General features: G+C 43.4%; 1 protein-coding gene across 1 annotated transcript in view; it reads right to left on the bottom strand.

Moving 5' to 3' along the window:
- The window catches only part of LOC147120556 (low-density lipoprotein receptor-related protein 1-like), a 2,135,446-nt gene that overhangs the window by 818,296 nt on the left and 1,296,078 nt on the right, over positions 1 to 21,072 (bottom strand). The window contains exons 22-24 of the mRNA XM_085986655.1: positions 7,880 to 8,080; positions 657 to 902; positions 371 to 568 (exon numbers count right to left, since the gene is read on the bottom strand). Coding sequence (XP_085842781.1) covers positions 371 to 568; positions 657 to 902; positions 7,880 to 8,080 — 645 coding nt within the window. The remainder of the gene's footprint in view (positions 1 to 370; positions 569 to 656; positions 903 to 7,879; positions 8,081 to 21,072) is intronic.

The raw sequence follows: 21,072 nt of genomic DNA on the forward strand, positions 1-21,072 counted from the left end.
AATTAAACAAAGTAAATTGAAATGGACTGACCCCACTTTGTAAATTTTAAGAATCCAACATGTGGAATTGGGTAGGTTTTGCATAGATAAACATGGAGATGAGGCCACATTTCTATTTTGAAATAATAGGAGGAAAATTTCCTCTGGTCACTATTTCTTGCAAAAATCATGAAAGCATTCTGAAGAACAAGTGTATTATTTCATTAGTACTAGTGATTACAGGAAGACTTTGCACTGTATTTACAGTGTTCCTAACACAGTGCCCAAAGGAAATCTTTACCATCGCTAATTTTGGGATATGTTAGATATACAGCTTTTATAGGGAACATGCAGCAACTGAATAAAAGAAGTAGTTCCATAAAATATATACCTCCAACTTCTGAGAGCTTTCCTTTGTAAATTTTATCTTCCACAACATCAGTCCAATAGAGAGAACTCTGATTGAAATGGAAGTCAATTGCTATTGTGTTCCTCAAGCCAGGGACTAATAAGTTATAGTCCTGCTTGTGAAGATCCAGTCTTCGAATTTCATGACGAATGGAAAAAATTATGTATGGCTCAAAAGGATCTGTCAAAGAAAACACATGTCTGAGTTTATTATGTACGTAAATTCAAATAAATGTTAAAAGAAAAAAGTAAAGGTAACAATGACCTACCTAAACTAATGCAACTATCACCATCGGGTGCAAGCATCCAGCCCTCATAACATGAACACTTAATTGTCTTCTTGTGTTGCTCACACACTTGGCTGCACTTGAGGTGTTTCCTACAGTAATCGAGGACAATGCAGGTCTTCTTGTCTGAGCTCAGGTGCATTCCTGTCGGGCAAGAGCACACGATGCCTTCCCCAGTTACAAAAGTGCAGTGGTGACTGCATCCTCCATTATTCAGAGAGCACTCATCTGTGAACAAAAGCATCCAATTGATTTAAGAGTAACAACCATTTGGACTGTTATCAAACACCTTTTACAATCACACCGAGAGGGCACATAATTAACGACAACGGGAACCTAAAAGTTATATGTCACGTTGCTTTTGTGCTCAGATAAGGTCTACCACCGTGAAACCTGTAATTAGATTTATTACTTCTGCCTGTGCTTGTTGAAGATGACAGATTTGAAAGATCCAAGTACATCACTACTTAACTATAAGGCGAAAACAGGAAAGATTTCTAGTTTTGGAGGTCTTAGTGAACATAACCCGTCTTTTACTCTAGAAGAGACTCAGAGAAGGAGCCATTTTGTTTGTAGTGCACTATCTAACTTTTTAGTAAAACATATCATTTTTGATGCTAAGTGTGGCACTTAAATCTGATGTCTGAAGAGGTATTAATAGAATTAGAAAATTATACAGCACAGAAGGCGGCCATTCAGCCCATCGTACTTGTGCCTGCTCTTTCCCCGGAGCCCTGCAAATTTTTCCCCTTCAAGTATTTATCCATTTCCCCTTTGAAGGTTGCTGTTGAATCTGCTTCCACCACCCTTTCAGGCAGTGCATTCTGATCCTAACAATTCGCTGAGTAATTTTTGTTTACAATCAATGTTTGATAAGAAGATCAATGTTTGATAAGAAGGTAAATATCACCAATACAAAACTAGGTCAAGCAATATATTTGCATTTTTTAAAACTTAGCTTTGGACTTAAATCACATTATTGCTGATCTGTTATTTTTGATTTTTATTTCTATTGGTAAGACTAACTCTGCTGTTAAGGACATCAGAGAATCTGGAGCTCGGGAAGTCCAGTCTGCCCATCAAGCTCACTCCGTCCACAGCCTGTGTATTTCTATTCCTCCACCACCTGTTAATTCCTTACTTTAAGAAACACCTACATTCATCCCCCAACCCCTCCAGTGCTGTAAATATCTCTATACTCTTAACCCTTCCCTCCCCCCCTCATCAACAGATATCTCTCAGCTCCCACTTTAAAGGTATCAACTGACCTCAAATCAACTACCTTTTCAGGGAATCACATGTGTACTGTCCTGTGGAGATTTATTTTCCTAATGTTTGACCTTGTCTGAGGCTTGCATTTTTCTGCTTTAGTCTGCTCATCATATACTTCAACATTTACTTTTTACTGAAAGAATAACCGCATCAAAAGAGAGAGTGTGTGTGTACGTATGTGTGTGTGGGGGGGGGGGGTTCTTTTTAAATGCTGTTCATGTGTAATTTCTTCCAGTTCTAACAAACGGTTCACACTTGAAACAGTGGCCCGGATTTCACTGTGGGTAATGATGGCGAGTGATCAGTATTCACCGTCATTACCCCTCTGAAACTGACCATAACTTCAGGATTTAGCGCCTGCGCAGCTAAACGTGGAAATTCTGAAGTTGTGGTCAATCTCTGCTCCACCACAGGCTGCACTGTGGACCTCCCCATAGCCAGCAATCAGTGAAATTAGTGCAACTGACGAAAACGTAAGCTTTACCGTGTTAATTTTGCTGTTAAACTCCCCAGTAAATATTAAGTCTTGTTGGAATAGGCGTAACTAGGGGTTTTAACAGCGTAATAACTGCTAAAAAACAAATTCTTGGCCCTGAAAAAATAATTTTATATTTGTGGATTGTCAAATTTCTCCAATTTAAAAAAAAAGTTTGTTCATGATATTTCAGCTTCTACCTTAACCCCATGCATATGTCCCAAACTTTATTTCGCTCTCTGTAACATTTTTAAAAAATGCAGATAATCAATGCTTTTCATTTCCTGGTTTGCTCTATGTAAGAAACATAGAAACATAGACATAGAAACATAGAAGATAGGAGCAGGAGTAGACCATTTGGCCCCTCGAGCCTGCTCCGCCATTCAATGAGATCATGGCTGATCATCCAAATTCAGTACCCTGTCCCTGCCTTCTCCCCATATCCCTGGATCCCTTTAGCCTTAAGAAATATATTCAACTCCTTCTTGAATATATTTAATGAACTGGCCTCCACCGCCCTCTGTGGCAGAGAATTCCACAGGTACACCACTCTCTGGGTGAAGAAATTCCTCCTCATTTCAGTCCTAAATGGCTTACCCCTTATCCTTAGACTATGACCCCTGGTTCTGGACTCCCCGGCCATCAGAAACATCCTTCCTGCATCTAGTCTGTCCAGGCCTGACAGAATTTTATAGGTTTTGATGAGATCCCCTCTCAATCTTCTAAACTCCAGTGAGTATAAGCCCAATCGACACAATCTCTCCTCATACGTCATTCCTGCCATCCCAGGTAGCAGCCTGGTGAATCTTCGCTGCACTCCTTCCATGGCAAGAACAACCTTACTCGGATAAGGTGACCAAAACTGCACACAATACTCAAGGTGCGGTCTCACCAAGGCCCCGTACAACTGCAGCAAGACATCCTTGTTCCTGTACTCGAACCCTCTTGCTACGAAGGCCAACATGCCATTTGCCTTCTTAACCGCCTGCTGCACCTGCATGCTTACCTTCAGCGACTGGTGCACAAGAACACCCAGGTCTCTTTGCACTTCCCCTTCTCCCAATCTATTGCCATTCAGATAATAATCTGCCTTCCTGTTTTTGCCACCAAAGTGGATAACCTCACATTTATCCACATTATAGTGCATTTGCCATGTTTCTGCCCAATCACCCAACCTGTCCAAATCGTACTGGAGTTTCACGACATCCTCCTCACAGCATACCCTCTCACACAGCTTTGTGTCATCTGCAAATTTGGAGATATTACATCCAATTCCCTCGTCCAGATCATTAATATATATTGTGAACAGCTGGGGTCCTAGGACCAATCCTTGCGGTACCCCACTAGTCACTGCCTGCCACTCGGAAAACCACCCGTTTATTCCAACTCTTTGCTTTCTGTCTGCCAACCAGTTCTCTATCCAAGCCAATACCTTGCCCCCAATCCCATGTGCCCTAATTTTGCACGCTAATCTCTTATGCGGGGCCTTATCGAAAGCCTTCTGAAAGTCCAAATACACCACATCCACTGGTTCTCCCTTATCTATTTTACCAGTAACATCCTCAAAAAATTCCAGTAGATTAGTCAAGCGTGATTTACCTTTTGTAAATCCATGTTGATTTGTCCGATCCTGTCACTGCTTTCCAAGTGCTCTGCTATTACATCTTTTATAATGGACTCTAGCATTTTCCTCACTACCGATGTCTATAATTCCCTGCTTTTTCTCTACCACCTTTTTTGAATAGTGGGGTAACATTAGCTACCCTCCAATCCATGGGTACTGTTCCAGAGTCTATCGAGTTCTGGAAGATGACCAGCAATGAATCTACTATTTCTAGGGCCACTTCCTTAAGTACCCTAGGATGTAGATTATCAGGCCCTGGGGATTTATAGGCCTTCAGTCCCATCAATTTTCCTAACACCATTTCCCTACAATTACTGATTTCTTTCAGTTCCACCCTTTCATCAGACCCTATATTCCCCAGCATCTCTGGGAGGTTATTTGTGTCCTCCTTTGTGAAGACAGAACCAAAATATGTATTTAGTTGGTCTGCCATTTCTTTGTTCCCCATTATAAATTCCCGATTCTGACTGCAAGGGACCTACGCTTGACTCCACCAATCTTTTTCTCTTCACATATCTATAAAAGCTTTTACAGTCAGTTTTTATGTTCCCTGAAAGCTTACTCATAATCTATTTTCTCTTTCTTAATTAATCCCTTTGTCCTCCTTTGTTGAATCCTAAACTGCTCCCAATCCTCAGGATTATTGCTTTTTCTGGCCAATTTATATGTCCTCTCCTTGGATCTTATGCTATCCCTAATTTCCCTTGTTAGCCACGGTTGAGTCACCTTTTTTGTTTTGTTTTCATGCCAAACTGGGATGAACAAATTCTGTAGTTCATCCATGCAGTCTTTGAATGTTTGCCATTGCCTATCCACCATCAACCCTTTGAGTGACATTCCCCAATCCATCCTACCCAACTCGCTCCTCAGACCATCGTAGTTTCCTTTATTTAAATTGAGGACCCTAGTCTCTGAGTCAACTACTTCATTCTCCAACTTAATGAAGAATTCGATCATATTATGATCGCTCTGACCTAAGGGGCCTCGTAAACAAGATTGCTAATTAATCCTTTCTCGTTACATAATACCCAGTCTAAGATGGCCTGATCTCTGGTTGGTTCCTTGACATATTGGTCCAGGAAACCATCCTGTAAACACTCCAGGAATTCCTCCTCCACAGTTTTGTTACTAATTTGGTTAGCCCAATCTATATGTAGATTAAAGTCACCCATGATGACTGCTGTGCCCTTATTGCACGCTTCTTTAATTTCCCTTTTAATGCCATCCCCAACCTCCGCCTTACTGTTTGGAGGTCTATATACCACTCCCACTAACGTTTTCTTCCCCTTAGTATTTCTCAATTCTACCCATACATATTCCACATCATCAGAGCTAATATCCTTTATTACAATTGTGTTAATCCCTTCTTTAACCAGTAATGCTACCCCACCTCCCTTTCCTTTTTGCCTATCTTTCCTGAATATCGAATACCCCTGGATGTTGAGTTCCCAGCCTTGGCCATCCTTGAGCCACGTTTCCGTAATCCCAACCAAATCATATTTGTTTACCTCCATTTGCGCAGCCAATTCATCCACCCCTCGCAGTAAGACACAAAGGCCTAGAAATTCATTAAGGCGCTGCCAGCTTTGCACCCAGTTAACGCATAAAGAGTGATTTTGCGCCAAAAATGAGTTTGCGCAGATATTCAGCGCTGCGGTATTGGCGGCGGTAGCCGTTAGCTCTGCGCCGGCACTGATGACATCATCGGTGCAGTGCCCCGGTACCGCCCCGAAACCGGCCCGATCCCCATATTTAGTTGCGGCCGCCTCCTCCGAAGCGGCCGCAAACAGCGACTAGAAAACGGGGCCGTGCTGAATCCTTAGTGGGGCGCTTTAAAGGGGAAGGTGCGGCCGGCCGCTTTTTCGGCGGCCGCCTGCCCGCACCTCCTTCCCCGGCCTCCTCCACCCCCCCCCCGCGGCATTGCCGGCTGGTTTGCGGGAGCCCGGCACTTCTCCGTTGTGCCGAGGTCTTTTGCCGGCACTCGCGATCGGGGCTCCGGCTGTTGCAGGCACCTCCCCCTTAAGAGAAGGAGGAGGCCTGCAGTACCGCAGCCTGCCGCTCTGCAGCGGCTGGCGCAGCGGCGCCAAGAGCGCTGATATTCATTGTCAGCGCCCCAAGCAGAGGCGGGCACACCCTGGTATAGCGCCCGGTTCCGAATTGGGGCGCTAACAATGAATATCTGACGATCGCTATAGGCTTCCCGCCCAGTGCTAACTTCTGGGCGCTAGCCAGCTGGTGGGGCCATAGTGAATTTCTAGGCCAAAGTCTTCAGGCTTGTTTTTTTAACGCTCTTAGACCTATTAGAATTATTATTTACTGTGGCCACTTTTGATTTAAACCGCTGATTTCTCTGACTGCCACTTTTGTTTTTCTCCTTCCTATCTTTTGCTTTTATCCTTGTTTCCCTTTCCTCTGTCTCCCTGCTCAGGTTCCCAACCCCCTGCCATTTTAGTTTAAACCCTCCCCCAGAGCACTAGCAAACACTCCCCCTAGGACATCGGTTCCAGCCCTGCCCAGGTGCAGACCATCCGGTTTGAACTGGTCCCACCTCCCCCAGAACCGGTTCCAATGTCCCAGGAACTTGAATCCCTCCCCCTTGCACCATTCCTCTAGCCACATATTCATCTGAAATATCCTTCTATTTCTACTCTGACTAGCACGTGGCACTGGTAGCATTTCTGAGATTCCTACCTTTGAGGTCCTATTTTTTAATTTACTTCCTAACTCCCTATATTCCGCTTTTAGGACCTCATCCCGCTTTTTACCTATATCGTTGGTACCTATATGCACCATGACAGCTGGCTGTTCACCCTCCCCTTCCAAGATGTTCTGCAGCCGCTCTGAGACATCCTTGACCCTTGCACCAGGGAGGCAACACACCATCCTGGAGTCTCGTTTGCGGCCGCAGAAACGCCTATCTATTCCCCTTACAATAGAATCCCCTATTACTATAGCTATAGCTCTTCCACTCTTTTTCCTCCCGTGCTGTGCAATGAAAGAATTCTTCAATGTGATTGGCTGCTTAGACGAATTGATGACATTACTGCTGCTCTTTGCTGGAGTTCTCCTTTTGACAGCGCTACAATCAATTTCACATTGAGAAAGCTAAAGTTCTCACCACAGAGATCGTGAGATCACTGTGGGCAGCTTTCTTGATGGTCAGCGGCGACCGCCGTCACTGCACCACTGACCGCAAATTACAGGCAATTAACTTATCTGTTCTCTCCACTGATGCTGTAATATAGCCAGCTGTTGTGTAAAGCTCCATCTATTCCATCCCAAAAATGTGGCCTAGGCCAAACCTGGGAGGAGCATCCCACCTGCACTAATGTGACATTTCTGACTTGTGTTCTGTCTGAGTGATAATCCCAAATTAGGGACAACTTTACACTGTGCACCCATACCCACTAGGAACAGAAATGAGATTGCCCATACTCATTTCATGTAAAACCCTTACAGGTGCCAAAGACAGAAACTTTCATCTCATTAGTCTAGGCTGGATTCAGGTCTCAGAATTGAACACATTCGCAGCCAGCGCATCACATCTGGGTAACTTTTCACTTATGAGCTATCATTTTTATGAAGGTTTTCATTCTGGAATAGTCCCTAAATTTACATGCCTCTTCAGCTGTTCCTAATTAACACAGGCACCACAAGTGCAGCCTGACTTATGAAATAGTTTGCATGATAACTTCCGGCATTGCTGCTCAAAGCTGACACCAAAATATTTTGCTGTCCTTAAAAGGATAATATAATATTGGAAAATAATTTTGTAATCCTCTGCAGCACCACACAGTTTCAAACATACTTGCATGTCAAACACAAAGCGCCTACCACAAAGAGCACTCTCATCGGCACCATCTGGACATTCTTCTTTCCCATTGCAAAACATTTCCGGCAGAAGGCAAATCGACGTATTCCCAGCACAAGGATAGGTTGGTGGCTTGCAACCAAATACTCCACAGTTCTCTTCATCCGAGTGGTCTTCACAGTCACTCTCTCCATCACAGAGCCATGTCATATTGATGCATCTTCCTTTAAAGGACAAAATATAAAGAGTCTATATCATCTGTTCAAAACTGCTCAAGGGATTGCTTCAGAACACTGCTCTAGAATGGGCCTCATTTTTGTTCTCCGAATGTATGTACTGTAATTTCAAAGTGGTTATTTATTATTGGGCTTTTAGATCTTCAATATGTGCCAAAAATATCACAACTCGATCATGGTCGCTTAGGTGAAGAAAGCACATTATCATAATTTTTTTAACTTTTGACTAGACTGTCGCAAAAATGCATTACAGGAAACTCTCGTTTAAATGGCACCTAAATATCCGCAATTCTCTAGTAACCGGCAAAATTCTCACTCCGAAAACAACACCTCAATAACCGGCAATGTTGTCGAGTCCGAGTCCGAGTCTCCCGCGGTAGCCGAGTTAGTCAGTGGGGGTAGTTCTCCAAACTGCCACTACTCGGCTTCTTGGCGCTGTCGGAGGTCGGAACACCTCAATAACAGGAGTCTGACTCTCGCGCGCTGCCGGTAGTCTCTTCTGATCCGCCATTTTACAGGGTTACTGTGTGTCTCCCACGCTGCTGGTAGTCATTGCATTGCATTACCCTCAACTGGCAGTACTGTACTTAATCAAGCATCTTCCACCATCCATTTAACACAACATTCTGTAGGTGAGTACCCAATTACTGTATACTACACATTTCTTGATTTTTTTTATTTTTCTTTGTTAAAAATAGCCTCGGTAGATAACCCTCTCCATCATCCGGAATTTTTGATCAACCGGCAACACGCCGGTCCCGTCGGTGCCGGATACCAAAGAGTTTCCTGTAGTTAGTGCCATGTAAAAGTTTGATGAAAGTTTTTTTTAAACCACAATCCATAGCAGGAAATAGACTAAAATGTATTTTTTTGTGTGTGTAGACTGAGCAACACTACTACATGTTAAAATCACTGGGTGGGTCAACGAGTACTATGCACTACCTGTTACACCTGTAGGTGGCACTGTGATAACTATTTTCTGTGGGAGTCACATAACGTTGCATGCCAAAGCACCATCTGCTACCCTATCCATGCAACTGCACATCCTCACCACGAGGTATTTCCACAACACTCGATGCAACCGATTGCAGAGTATGAGTTAGTAAGCGTTGTCAGAAAATTGTTTTATTATAGTTGACTGAATAGCTTTTCACCCTATTGTACACAGAAGCTGCTGGAAGTAAAGTGAGAAAATCTGGATAAGGGACAATGTCAGAGTACAACCCTTCTGTCATTTTCATGCAACTGTCAATCATACAAACCCTCCAGGTCAGGAAGAACAGTTAATGCACTTCATGTGCTTAACAAAGGATACAGGTTATACCTATACTGATACACTGAGGCTATGATAAAAATTAAGTCCTTTTTTAACCTAATATGTCATGGTTGTGCAAAGTTAAGATACATAAATCCTTAACAGACCCTCAACATAATTAAAATGCAAGTTCAATTCAGCTCTGTGCAGGGAAATTCTGACATTTATGTCAAACAAAAATAGTGGACCCAGAGAAGAATATGGCATTGTTCCAAGGTAATTTGATATTGTTGTCATTGTAGCTTCGGAGCCTTGTTTTTAGCTTTTTATATTGATTGAGAGGTCTATGGTATGAATTAGCTTACTTGATTGTACTGTGTTGTAATGAAAAGAAAATGCACGTTCCAGCAAAGCATTTCCTCTCAATATTGATGTCTTAAAATTATAACTAGATATATTTGTCATTGGACAGAGTACATTATCAGTCTCTCCTCCCACTGTAAAGTGCCTTGGGAGACTTTCTACGTTAACGGTGCTATATAAATGCAAGTTGCTATTATTGCTCTAGGACGAAGTGGAGGACTAGTAACAACACTGACGTAAGAAAACTACTAGGCACTTGGCCTAAGTATTAAACAAGGCTTTAATCAACTGTTTTTCAACATGGAGATCTAGTTGTGTCCTTCACTAGTTCCTGCTAAAGAATGCCCTGAGCAAGCTGGGCCCATGCCCAAATATTTATACCCTCCCTGGACAGCGCCACCAGCAGGCCGCCCAGTATTATTTCATAAGTCTTTCCACATGAATGACAAGATTCATGTCAAACACTATATAGTCCATGATCTGAAATATCCAGTCCCTTTAATATTGGGACCAGTATATCACAACTGCATGTTTCAACTGCAATTGCATGATATTAATGCACTGAAATACAGCAGGCTGTAATTTTTCTTTAAAAGCATGGCTTTCAGTGACAGCAATATAACTCTGCAAAACATCTATTGTTATTTTGTAATTTGACGTACTTCCCCTTTAGGCTGAACAACACAGGTGGTGTCTTACTGAAAGAAAGATGTTTTCACTACATTGCGTTATCATGTCAAACACAATTTTTAGTTGCTCAAAGTCTATCAACTATAAACCTTATTTGCATAAGCTACATATTGTAGGTTTTCCAATAATTCTATTATAATCAATACAAGCTTTGTTTGTGGACCACTCAACTGAATCTGGCCTGCAACATTGTTGAAATTTAGTTGGAAGGATTGATACTCATCACCCATAATCTGACTCCTGTTCTACAGAATTCAAGGTTACTCAGTTCTCCATTCATCAGTGATAAGCAATGGTTCATTCACCGCATGTACAGTATACGTAAGGGCTAAAACTCTAATTGTCTATTTTTTAAATTCATTCACAGGATGTGGGTGTCGCTGGCAAGGCCAGCATTTATTGCCCATCCCTAATTTCCCTTGAGTGGCTTGCTAGGCCATTTCAGAGGGCAGTTAAGAGTCAAACACATTGCTGTGGGTCTGAAGTCACATATAGGCCAGACCAGGTAAGGATGGCAGATTTCCTTCTCTAAAGGACATTAGGGAACCAGATGAGTTTTTACAGCAATCCAGTAGTTACATGATCACCATTTCTGTTACTAGCTTTTTATCCCAGATTTATTTAACTGAATGTTTAACCCAGCTGCTGTGGTGAGATTTGAACTCTTACCTACAGATTATTAATGCAGGTTTTTGGATTGCTAGGCCAGTAACATTACCACTATGCTACCAATCCCATTTATTGTCCACAAGTGGAGTGTGAACTATCCAGCTAATTCGTTTTAAGATTCAAAAGTCTATTTACAAATTACTTGTAAATCTATAAAATGACATATTCCAACAAAATGTCTGCAAATTTTCATTTTGTTCTATATTGTGACATGCAGTAAAGTTAAAATGTGGCTAAGATTTTGCAGAGTTCCATTAATTCAGACATAAAGTTTGCTGAACGTTGATGTTCACACAGACCTGCAAATTAGCATTCCTGTGCAAGTTAGTAAACTTTGTTGATTTCCAGAGTTATAAAGAATTAAATCTCAGGAACTTCAACCTTCTATTAATGACCTGCAAATATTCAAAATACCATGCTGCCTTGATATTGATTACTTTTTTGATAACACTGCTCTCTCCTTAATTCATACTAGGCATCAGGGTGGGAGATGTACTCACCTTTCCCTAATTAGACAAAAGGATGTTGTATCTCAGCGCAACTTTGTATCATCCGCAACTCTTCAGATGTCCTCCGCCACTTTAACAGTTTCCCGGCCCCAACTGCCTCCTTTTCACTATGGACGTACAATCCCTCTACACCTCCATCCCCCACCAGGATGGCCTGAGGGCGCTCCGCTGCTTCCTTGAACAGAGGCCCAACCAGTCCCCATCCACCACCACCCTCTTCTGCCTGGCTGAACTGGTTCTCACATTGAACAACTTCTCCTTTGACTCCACTCATTTCCTCCAAATTAAAGGTGTTGCTATGGGTACCCGCATGGGTCCTAGCTATGCCTGTATTTTCATGGGATATGCGGAACACTCTTTGTTCCAGTCCTACTCAGGACCCCCTCCCTCACATCTTTTTCCGGTACATTGATGACTGTATCGGTGCCGTCCCCTGCTGCCGCCCTGAATTGGAAAATTTCATTCACTTTGCTTCCAATTTCCACCCTTCCCTCACCTTCACATGGTCCATCTCCGACTCTTCCCTTCCCTTCCTCAACTTCTCCGTCTCCATCTCTGGGGATAGGTTATTGACTAACATTCACTACAAGCCCACTGACTCCCATAGCTACCTGGACTACACTTCCTCCCACCCCGCCTCCTGTATGGACTCTATTCCATTCTCCCAGTTTCTCCATCTCCACCACATCTGCTCCGACGATGCCACCTTCCATACCAGTGCTTCCGACATGTCTTCCTTTTTCCTCAACCAAGGATTCCCCTCTACTGTGGTTGACACGGCCCTCGACTGTGTCCGTTCTATCTCCCGCACTTCTGCCCTCACCCCTGCCCCTCCCTCCCGGAACCACAATAGAGTTCCCCTTGTCCTCACCTTTCACCCCACCAGCCTCCACATTCAACGGATCATCCTCCGCCATTTCCGCCACCTCCAGCGTGATCCCACCACCAAACACATCTTCCCCTCACCTCCACTTTCAGCATTCCGTAGGGACCACTCCCTCCGCGACACCCTAGTCCACTCTTCTACCACCCCCAGCACCCCTTCCCCTTCGCCCGGCACCTTCCCGTGAAAGCACAGGAGATGCAACACGTGCCCTTATACCTCCCCCCTTCCCACTGTCCAGGGTCCCAAACACCCCTTCCAGGTGAAACAGCGATTTACTTGTACTTCTTGCAATTTAGTATACTATATTCGCTGCTCACGATGTGATCTCCTTTACATTGGGGAGACCAAACGCAGATTGGGTGACCACTTTGTGGAACACCACCGTTCAGTCCGTAAGGGGGACCCTGAGCTCCCGGTGGCCTGTCACTTTAATTCTCCGCTCCATTCCCACTCAGACCTCACCGTACTCGGCCTCTTGCACTGTTCCATGGAAGCTCAGCATAAGCTCGAGGAACAGCACCTCATCTTTCGATTAGGCACTCTACAGCCCTCTGGACTCAACATAGAGTACAACAATTTCAGATCATAACCTCGGCCCCTATCACATATATATATTTTCTTTTTTTATCCACAATTTCTGTTTGGCCCTATTTTTTTCTTTTTTTTCTTCCCTCCCAAATGGCAGCTGTTCTTCATTCTGCCAGCGCAAGTCACATCCCATCTAGAGCCATCCTTTGCTCCTTAACCTGTCCCATTACCACCTCCTCTCGCCTTGAATATCTCTTAATGTCTCTCAATGTCTCTTAATCTCTCCGGCTTTCTATCCTATCACTGACCTTCCCTTTTGTTCTTTCATCCCCTCCCCCTTTTCCCAGCCCCTATACCTGCTTTCCATTTCCTGCTTTTTTCTAGTTCTGACGAAAGGTCATCGACCTGAAACGTTAACTCTGTTTCTCTCTCCATGGATGCTGCCCTGGCCTGCTGAGTTTTTCCAGTGTTTTCTGTTGTTATTTTGTATGAACAGTCAGATACTGAAATCATTAGAAGGTATAGGCTCCAAAATTCATGCGTCTGGCACTATAAAAAAAAAGCTGCTTTGCCCCAACCTCATATCAGATGTCAACAGGGCACTCAATCCATCTCATGCTTTCTGTCTCGAGTGATGAGATATCAAATGTAGCATATCAGGATGTGTATTTCCCTGGCTCAGTTGAGCAACAGCAGGAAGTTAAACATGATTTCTATCAGAGACAGGCTTCCTTATGTCTACAGTCTAATCAATAGCATACCTACTAACGTAAAGATCGATCCAAAATAAGGACACAGTCATGAAAATGGTGCCATACTACAAATAATGAAGTGGTTGGTGATGCTAGCAGCAAAATCAGAGATTCCACGATATCTTTCCCTTTAGCTCAGCCTTGGCAGAAATGTCATTCTGATACGCCATGCTGCACCACATTTGCCTTTGCGCGCCACTTAATTCCATCCTACCTGTGAGGAGCCACACTGTCTTTTTAGTGATCTACCATTATAAATTTGTAGCAGTCTCTCTTGGACAAACTGAAGAAGATATGGTCTAAGAAGTAATCCTGGTGGTTGGCTCTACAATTTAGATACACTATTCTGTTTGCCCAAGTTTCAAGCTTCATTCTTTGGATTATCCAACTATTCTGTTTCTTTTTTGGACCTGTCGGTAGATTCTCCTTTCAAACTATCTCATGGGCAAAATCAGGCCACTGTATAAAAAATATTAACCATAAAAAAAAATAGAAAATGGGCCAGCTTGTACTGATAGTCACAGAACATAAACATGGAGCTTGATTTTAATTCCCGGGCGGAAATGCGGCAAAGCGAGTGGGTGTGCCTGTCCAGGAGCGGCATCATGCAGACTTGACTGAATTTAACGGCCGGCCCTAATTAGCATGCCGCTTGCCAACTTCCTGGTCAAAACGGCTGCTTGGCTGTTAAAGGTCGGGTGGCAGGAAGCCGCTGCCGGGGACCCATTGGTATGGTCCCCAGCGCATGGTAAGTGCACTGGGAGGGGAATCCCAGTGCAGGAGGGGAAGCCCCTGGCAAGGGAGCCCTAAGCTTTCCTTGTGGGGCTTGGAATAGAAGGCCTGCTCTTCTTGGCCCACAAGGAAACTTTTTAAAAAAATCTAAAAACTTACCTTGCTGGGCCTCTTCTGGCCACTAATACAAAATACCAATTGCCAATCACCGATACTAATACGAAATGTGCTGGGCCTTGTTAGGGTGAAAATTATATAGCTTAAAGCAGCAACATAAAGAGTTAAAGAATGAACTTGTAAATAAGAAACAATGGCACAAGACAAAACAAACTCAGCTTAAGACGGGGCAGGAATTAACCGTTTGTGTCTGCTCCCATTAAAGCCATTGTGCTTGACATTATTGTTGAACTGTTATTGAATGTGGGAAACACTAAATATTTCACAATTATTCAGTGATGCAGCCTTCTGCAAACTATTTGCTGGAAGCCCTTTGGATGTATTGATGAGTTACAGTAATTGGTAGCTGCAAAACTGCCCATTTTGTAATTAACCGCCCAAAGTTCTAGAAGGTTCCATATCATTCCTGTGAGGACAGGGGAGTTGTTGCTGAGGGAGCGTGATTGGTTGAAGACACCTGTGTGTAATATTTTGCTATAATGTATAAAAGAAGTTTCAACACATTTGTTGCTGGGGGAACGTGATTGGATGAGGACAAGAGAATTGTTGCTGGGGGAATATAATTGGATGAACACATTTGTTGCTGGGCGAATGTGATTGGATGAGGACAAGAGAATTGTTGCTGGGGGAACATAATTGGGTGAACACATTTGTGTGTAGTGTTTTGCCTGTATAAAAGAAGTTTGATATCATTGTAACAGGGAGAAGGTGACCACTAGACCGCGGGGTCTAAGGCTCTTCTCTCAGAACGTTCTGTTAATAAACTGTGTACTTTTACTTTAAGACAGACTCGAGTGAATCTATTTTTCACCAACAATTGGCATAGCCGGCAGGATGCACCAGAACTGAAAGACCGCCCGCACCAGTGAACCCGGACGAGAAGTCAAATTTTGACCATCCAGAAATTGAGTCATCTGGGGAGGCTGAGGAACAGTGCGGTAGCATCATGAATCAAGTAAAAGTCTGCAAGAGGTAGGAGAACACAGTTGTATGGTGTGAATTATATGAAATAGGGAACACTGTGTTGTGATAAAAGTCGTGAAGGAATGAATGGTACTTGACTGATCGACACGGACAAGGAGGATACTAGGCTGAGCCAGAATTAAGAGGGCAATTGGGCCCCATGTGATGGCCAGGATTAAGTAGGCTGAGAGACTCAAAAGTATCCTAGGATCATGAGGTCGAGGACTATATATGTGTCTGACTATGTGAGAAGGAAGAGAACGTAGGAGAATGGGTAAGAGTAGGTCCGAATTGAGATACAAATGCCAAAATTGTCTAACCAGAAATTGTTTCAGGAGTCGCAGACCAGCCCGAATAGAGGAACTCAGCCGAAGGTAAGTCTGAAGTTAGACTAGTTATGGCATCGGGGAAAGAAATAGAGGGGAGACCCCCTGGGTCTCTCTCTCTCTCTCTCTCTCTCTCTCTCTCTCTCTCTCTCTCTCTCTCTCTCGAGGTTCTATGCAGATGACCGGAAGGGTATGGTAGACAAGATGCAGAAGGATGGGTGGGACCCGTTTCAGATGCCAGCCACTCAGAGGGAGTGGTGGGATAAACAGAAACAAAAAAGAGGCAAAAAGGCGGGAGTCATTTTGGTAAATCAATTGGTATCAATGATACAAAAGAATAGCAAATTGCGCTGTAGATTGATGAGGCATAGAGAAAGGATAGAAGTATTGGAACAGGAAAATGAGTTCCTGGAAAAATGGAACACAATGGAAAGATGGATATAGGATGGACAGGTCAGAACTTTGGAATGAAATAAATGTGGGACTATGCGCCGCAGGAAGGGGGGTTGAGGAAAGGCCCCCACCTTACAACAAGGCGGAAGCCACTGCACCACTAGAGGAACTTGTTTACTTAAGTGTATAAATATGCTGCGATTGCTGATGATTTTTGGAGTTGCTAGCCTAGCCCTTGACTAGGCACGCTCCCCTTGTGCACAAGTAAAATAAACTAACAATCTGTCGGTACTGCTTGTGTGATAGAGTCTTACTCGGAGTCAAGATTTTGACAGTATTACTTGGAGGTTCCACTGAGATCGCTTACTACTTGTCGGTGAGTAAACGGACAAAAACACGGTGACTCTCTAAGGAAGGACCCTAACTGGCCAGTTATCGGTGATATTTTAGTCACTAAAGGGGCCCTTCCTTGGACGGTGTGCGAGTGTAGTCTGTTTGTCTCGGCAGGAGTACTGCTTGTATAAAAGAAGTTTGATATCACTGTAACGGTGAGATGGTGACCACTAGACCGTGGGGTCTAAGGCTCTTCTCCCAGAATGTTGTTAATAAACTGTGTACTTTTACTTTAAGACAGACTCGAGTGAATCTATTTTTCACCAACAGCCTCTTCTGGCCGCTGCTCCCCCGCTCAGGCCTCGTGCCCTGATTACATCATCGAAGCCTAATCTGCATATTTAAAGATGATGCTGGAGACATGCGTCGGTTGTCCGTGCCGCCTGCAATTTAAAATTGCAGTTGGCCAGATCGGGTGGGAAAGGAGTGGGTAAGACCCCTGCACCATTTTAGCAGCCCCTCCCTCCCCCCACCTCCGCCGCCTGGTTACCACCAGGCAGGGAGAGTTAAAAAGCTGGTCAGATATCCGAGACAGGAGCCAAACCAATTCCAATGCAAGTATCTTGTGGGATTAGTTTGTATGTATGTTTGATTGGCAGCTTGAGTTTAAAAGAGACACATATTTAAATTGTCTTTGCCCTGGTCAAATTTTGAAAAAGTATGTTTTCACCCTATCTTATTCAAATTGAATAGTCTGTCTGAAGTTGTCAGTGAGAAAAAGATAGATAAGCCATGAGACTCCATGGATGGTCAGTAATAAACAACCACACAAAGAGTAATATTAGGGACCTTGGGCTCAGTCCCATTCATATATTGCAGTTTAGCGCAGTTGAAGCAATTATTTTGTTATTTTCTATCAACCGAATCTTAAGCCTGTAACTCTTGAAAGTTTACAGTGTATCATTGCTTCTGTTCACTTACAATTATTGTATCAGTTTATAGTGTAAGTCATGTTCTAATGAATTGTTCATTCTACTGCCTTTCAAAGTTGAGGGAGATAACCTGAGGGCACATGATATAAACAATAAGAGGAAATACAGTAATAAGAGTATTTTGCTTGTTCCTTGGGATTGCTACAAATTACCTAGATATTGTGAAGTGAAAAGCACACTCCAGGCATAGGATTGCGGGCTTGCCTGCGGGCATGGTTTGAGTCATTGACCCTGAGAAAATGATCAGACCTGAAAACATAACAAAACAACCCATCAATAGAGTACTTTAGCCCTGTTTGGTGGGTTGCAGAGGAACTCCATCCATTTCTCCTGAATTCAGTACCATCGAAGATCAGTAAATTTACTAATGAAGACACGCTCCGTCCCAGAGCTGTGGCTCAATGGTAACAGCGTGTCAAGCCCCAACATCACTAAAACAGATTACCTGGTCATTATCACATTGCTGCCGTGTTTCCTACATTACAACAATAACTACATTTCAAAAGAAATTCATTGGCTCTAAAGTGCTTTGGAACATCCTGAGCATGAAACGTGCTACATAAATATAAGTCTTTCAATTCTTTCCTTCAGAGTATACCCGATATATTATTGAAGAGATATGGATGAGCTACGAGTCTTGTACAAGATCATGACTAGAACAGCACTGCAGGAGTGTATGCCAGAAACATCAGAGCTACAATAGCTACATGCCATCATTCTGTATCAATCCAACAAGCTGACAGAGAATGGTGATGCTTAATATGTTACCTTTCTTGTCTGGCACTTTCTTCCAGACAGTGTTATTGCCTGGAATGCTGTTCTTTTTATGCAGGAATGTATATAAAGAACTGGCCATCAACTGTTAGACCAGGGCTACTGGAGCAGTTGGAAATTTGGGTTTTGCTCATTGCACCAATTTTTCAAACTCTGTGTTTCTAGTTACCAGTAACATTAAATTTGTAGAACATCTATCCTTCCAACAGTTCTTTCTAGCTACATTTATGCCCTTGTAGTTGTGAAAGATCTTTCAAAAGGAACGAATGCCATTTACCAAAATCTGTTAAATACTGCAGAACAGAACAGAAGCATTTTATATTGGATGAGATAAATGCCTATATGCAGAGGTGCCTAGTGTGAATCTTAAATATGGATTTTTTTTAAAGGTATCATGATTCACTAACTTAATGATATAAACATGTAGAAATTATGTGGAAGTACTTCAATTTTTTAATTATTTTATATTAACTGTCATCAATAATGATGGATGAACAAGGTTCCAGTATTGAATATGAAGAGGGGTAGGAATATAGCAGTCTAATTAGATAAAGGTAATTTATATTGTTTTAAAACTGCAATTGAACAATGGATTGCAGCTGCACAAATTAAAAGAAGTTAGGGAAGAAATAGCAGATTACATATTACATATATACATAACAATTATCACACTCTCTGGCTGCGATTTTCTACTCGGTGTCGGGATGGGTGCGGGTCAGCTGGTTTCGGGGTTCCAGTCCCGCCCCCAGCTGCCTCCGCTCCACAGGCGTGATTTTCCCTTGATTGGCCTTGTTAAACCCGCCCTGTGGGTCTAATGACGTCATTTGATGACGCGTCATAAGAACATAAGAAATAGGAGCCGGAACAGGCCATTTGACCCCTTGAGCCTGCCCCGCCATTCAATAACATCATGGCTGATCTGATCTTGGCCTCAACTCCACTTTCCTGCCCGCTCCCCATAACCCTTGATTCCCCTGTTTTTCAAAAATCTGTCCATCTCCGCCTTGAATATATTCAACGACTCACCTTCCACAGCTCTCTGGGGTAGAGAACTCCAAAGATCCATGACCCTCTGAGAGAAGAAATTCCTCCTCATCTCCGTTTTAAATGGGCGACCCCTTAATCTGAAACTATGTCCCCTAGTTCTAGATTTCCCCACGAGGGGAAACATCCTCTCAGCATCTACCCAGTCAAACCCCCTCAGAATCTTATATGTTTCAATAAGATCCCCTCTCATTCTCCTAAACTCCAATGAGTATAGGCCCAACCTGCTCAACCTTTCCTCATAAGACAACCCCTTCATCCCAGGAATCAACCTAGTGAACCTTCTCTGAACTACCTCCAATGCAAGTATATTCTTCCTTAAATAAGGAACCTGGGCTGATTCACCCCATCCCTAACCCAGGGGTCACTGGACAGGGATCAGAATCAGGAACCCGGGCTGATTCACCCTCTCCCTAACAAAGGGGTCATGGGAAATGTATCAGGAGCAAGAACCAGGGCAGATTCACCCTCTCCCTCTAAGCCAGGGGTCACTGGACAGGGATCAGAATCAGGAACCCGGGCTGATTCACCCTCTCCCTAACAAAGCTGTCATTGGACATGTATCAGGAGCAAGAACCAGGGCTGATTCACCCTCTCCCTCTAAGCCAGGGGTCACTGGACAGGGATCAGGAGCAGGAACCTGGGCTGATTCAGCCCATCCCAAACCCAGGGGTCACTGGAAAGGGATCAGAATCCAGAACGCAGGCTGACTCATCCTCTCCCTCTAACCGAGGGGTCACTGGACAGGGATCAGGAGGAGGAACCTGGGCTGATTCACCCTCTCCCTCTAAGCCAGGGGTCATAAGACATAAAACATAAGAACATAAGACGTAGGAGCAGGAGCAGGACATTTGGCCCCTCGAGCCTGCTCCACCATTCAATAAGATCATGGCTGATCTGATCTTGGCCTCAACTCCACTTCCCTGCCTGCTCCCCATAACTCTTGACTCCCTTACCATTCAAAAATCTATCTATCTCCACCTTAAATATATTCAATGATCCAACCTCCACAGCTCTCTGGGGAAGAGAATGCCAAAGATTCATGACACTCAGAGAAGAAATTCCTCCTCATTTCCAAATTAAATGGGTGCCCCCCTTATTCTGAAATTATGCCCCCTAGTTCTAGATTCCCCCACAAGGGGAAACATCCTCTCTGTGTCTACCCTGTCAAGCCCCTTCAGAATCTTATATGTTTCAATAAGATCCCCTCTCACTCTTCTAAATTCCAATGAATATAAGCCCAACCTGTTCAACCTTTCTTCATAAGACAACCCCCTCATCTCCGGAATCAACCTCGTGAACCTTCTCTGAACTGCCTCCAATGCAAGTATATCCTTCCTTAAATAAGGAGACCAAAACTGTACGCAGTACTCCAGGCGTGGTCTCACCAATGCCCTGTACAGTTGTAACAGGACTTCCCTACTTTTATACTCCATTCCCTTTTCAATAAAGGCCAACACTCCATTTGCCTTCCTAATTACTTGCTGTACCTGCATGCTAACTTTTTGTGATTCATGTACAAGGATCCCCAGATCCCTCTGTACCTCAGCATTTTGTAATCTTTCTCCATTTAAATAATAATTTGCTTTTTTAT

Source organism: Somniosus microcephalus, chromosome 4, assembly GCF_052327205.1.
Source record: "Somniosus microcephalus isolate GS21.2 chromosome 4, FLI_Smic_1.0, whole genome shotgun sequence".
NCBI lineage: Eukaryota > Metazoa > Chordata > Chondrichthyes > Squaliformes > Somniosidae > Somniosus > Somniosus microcephalus.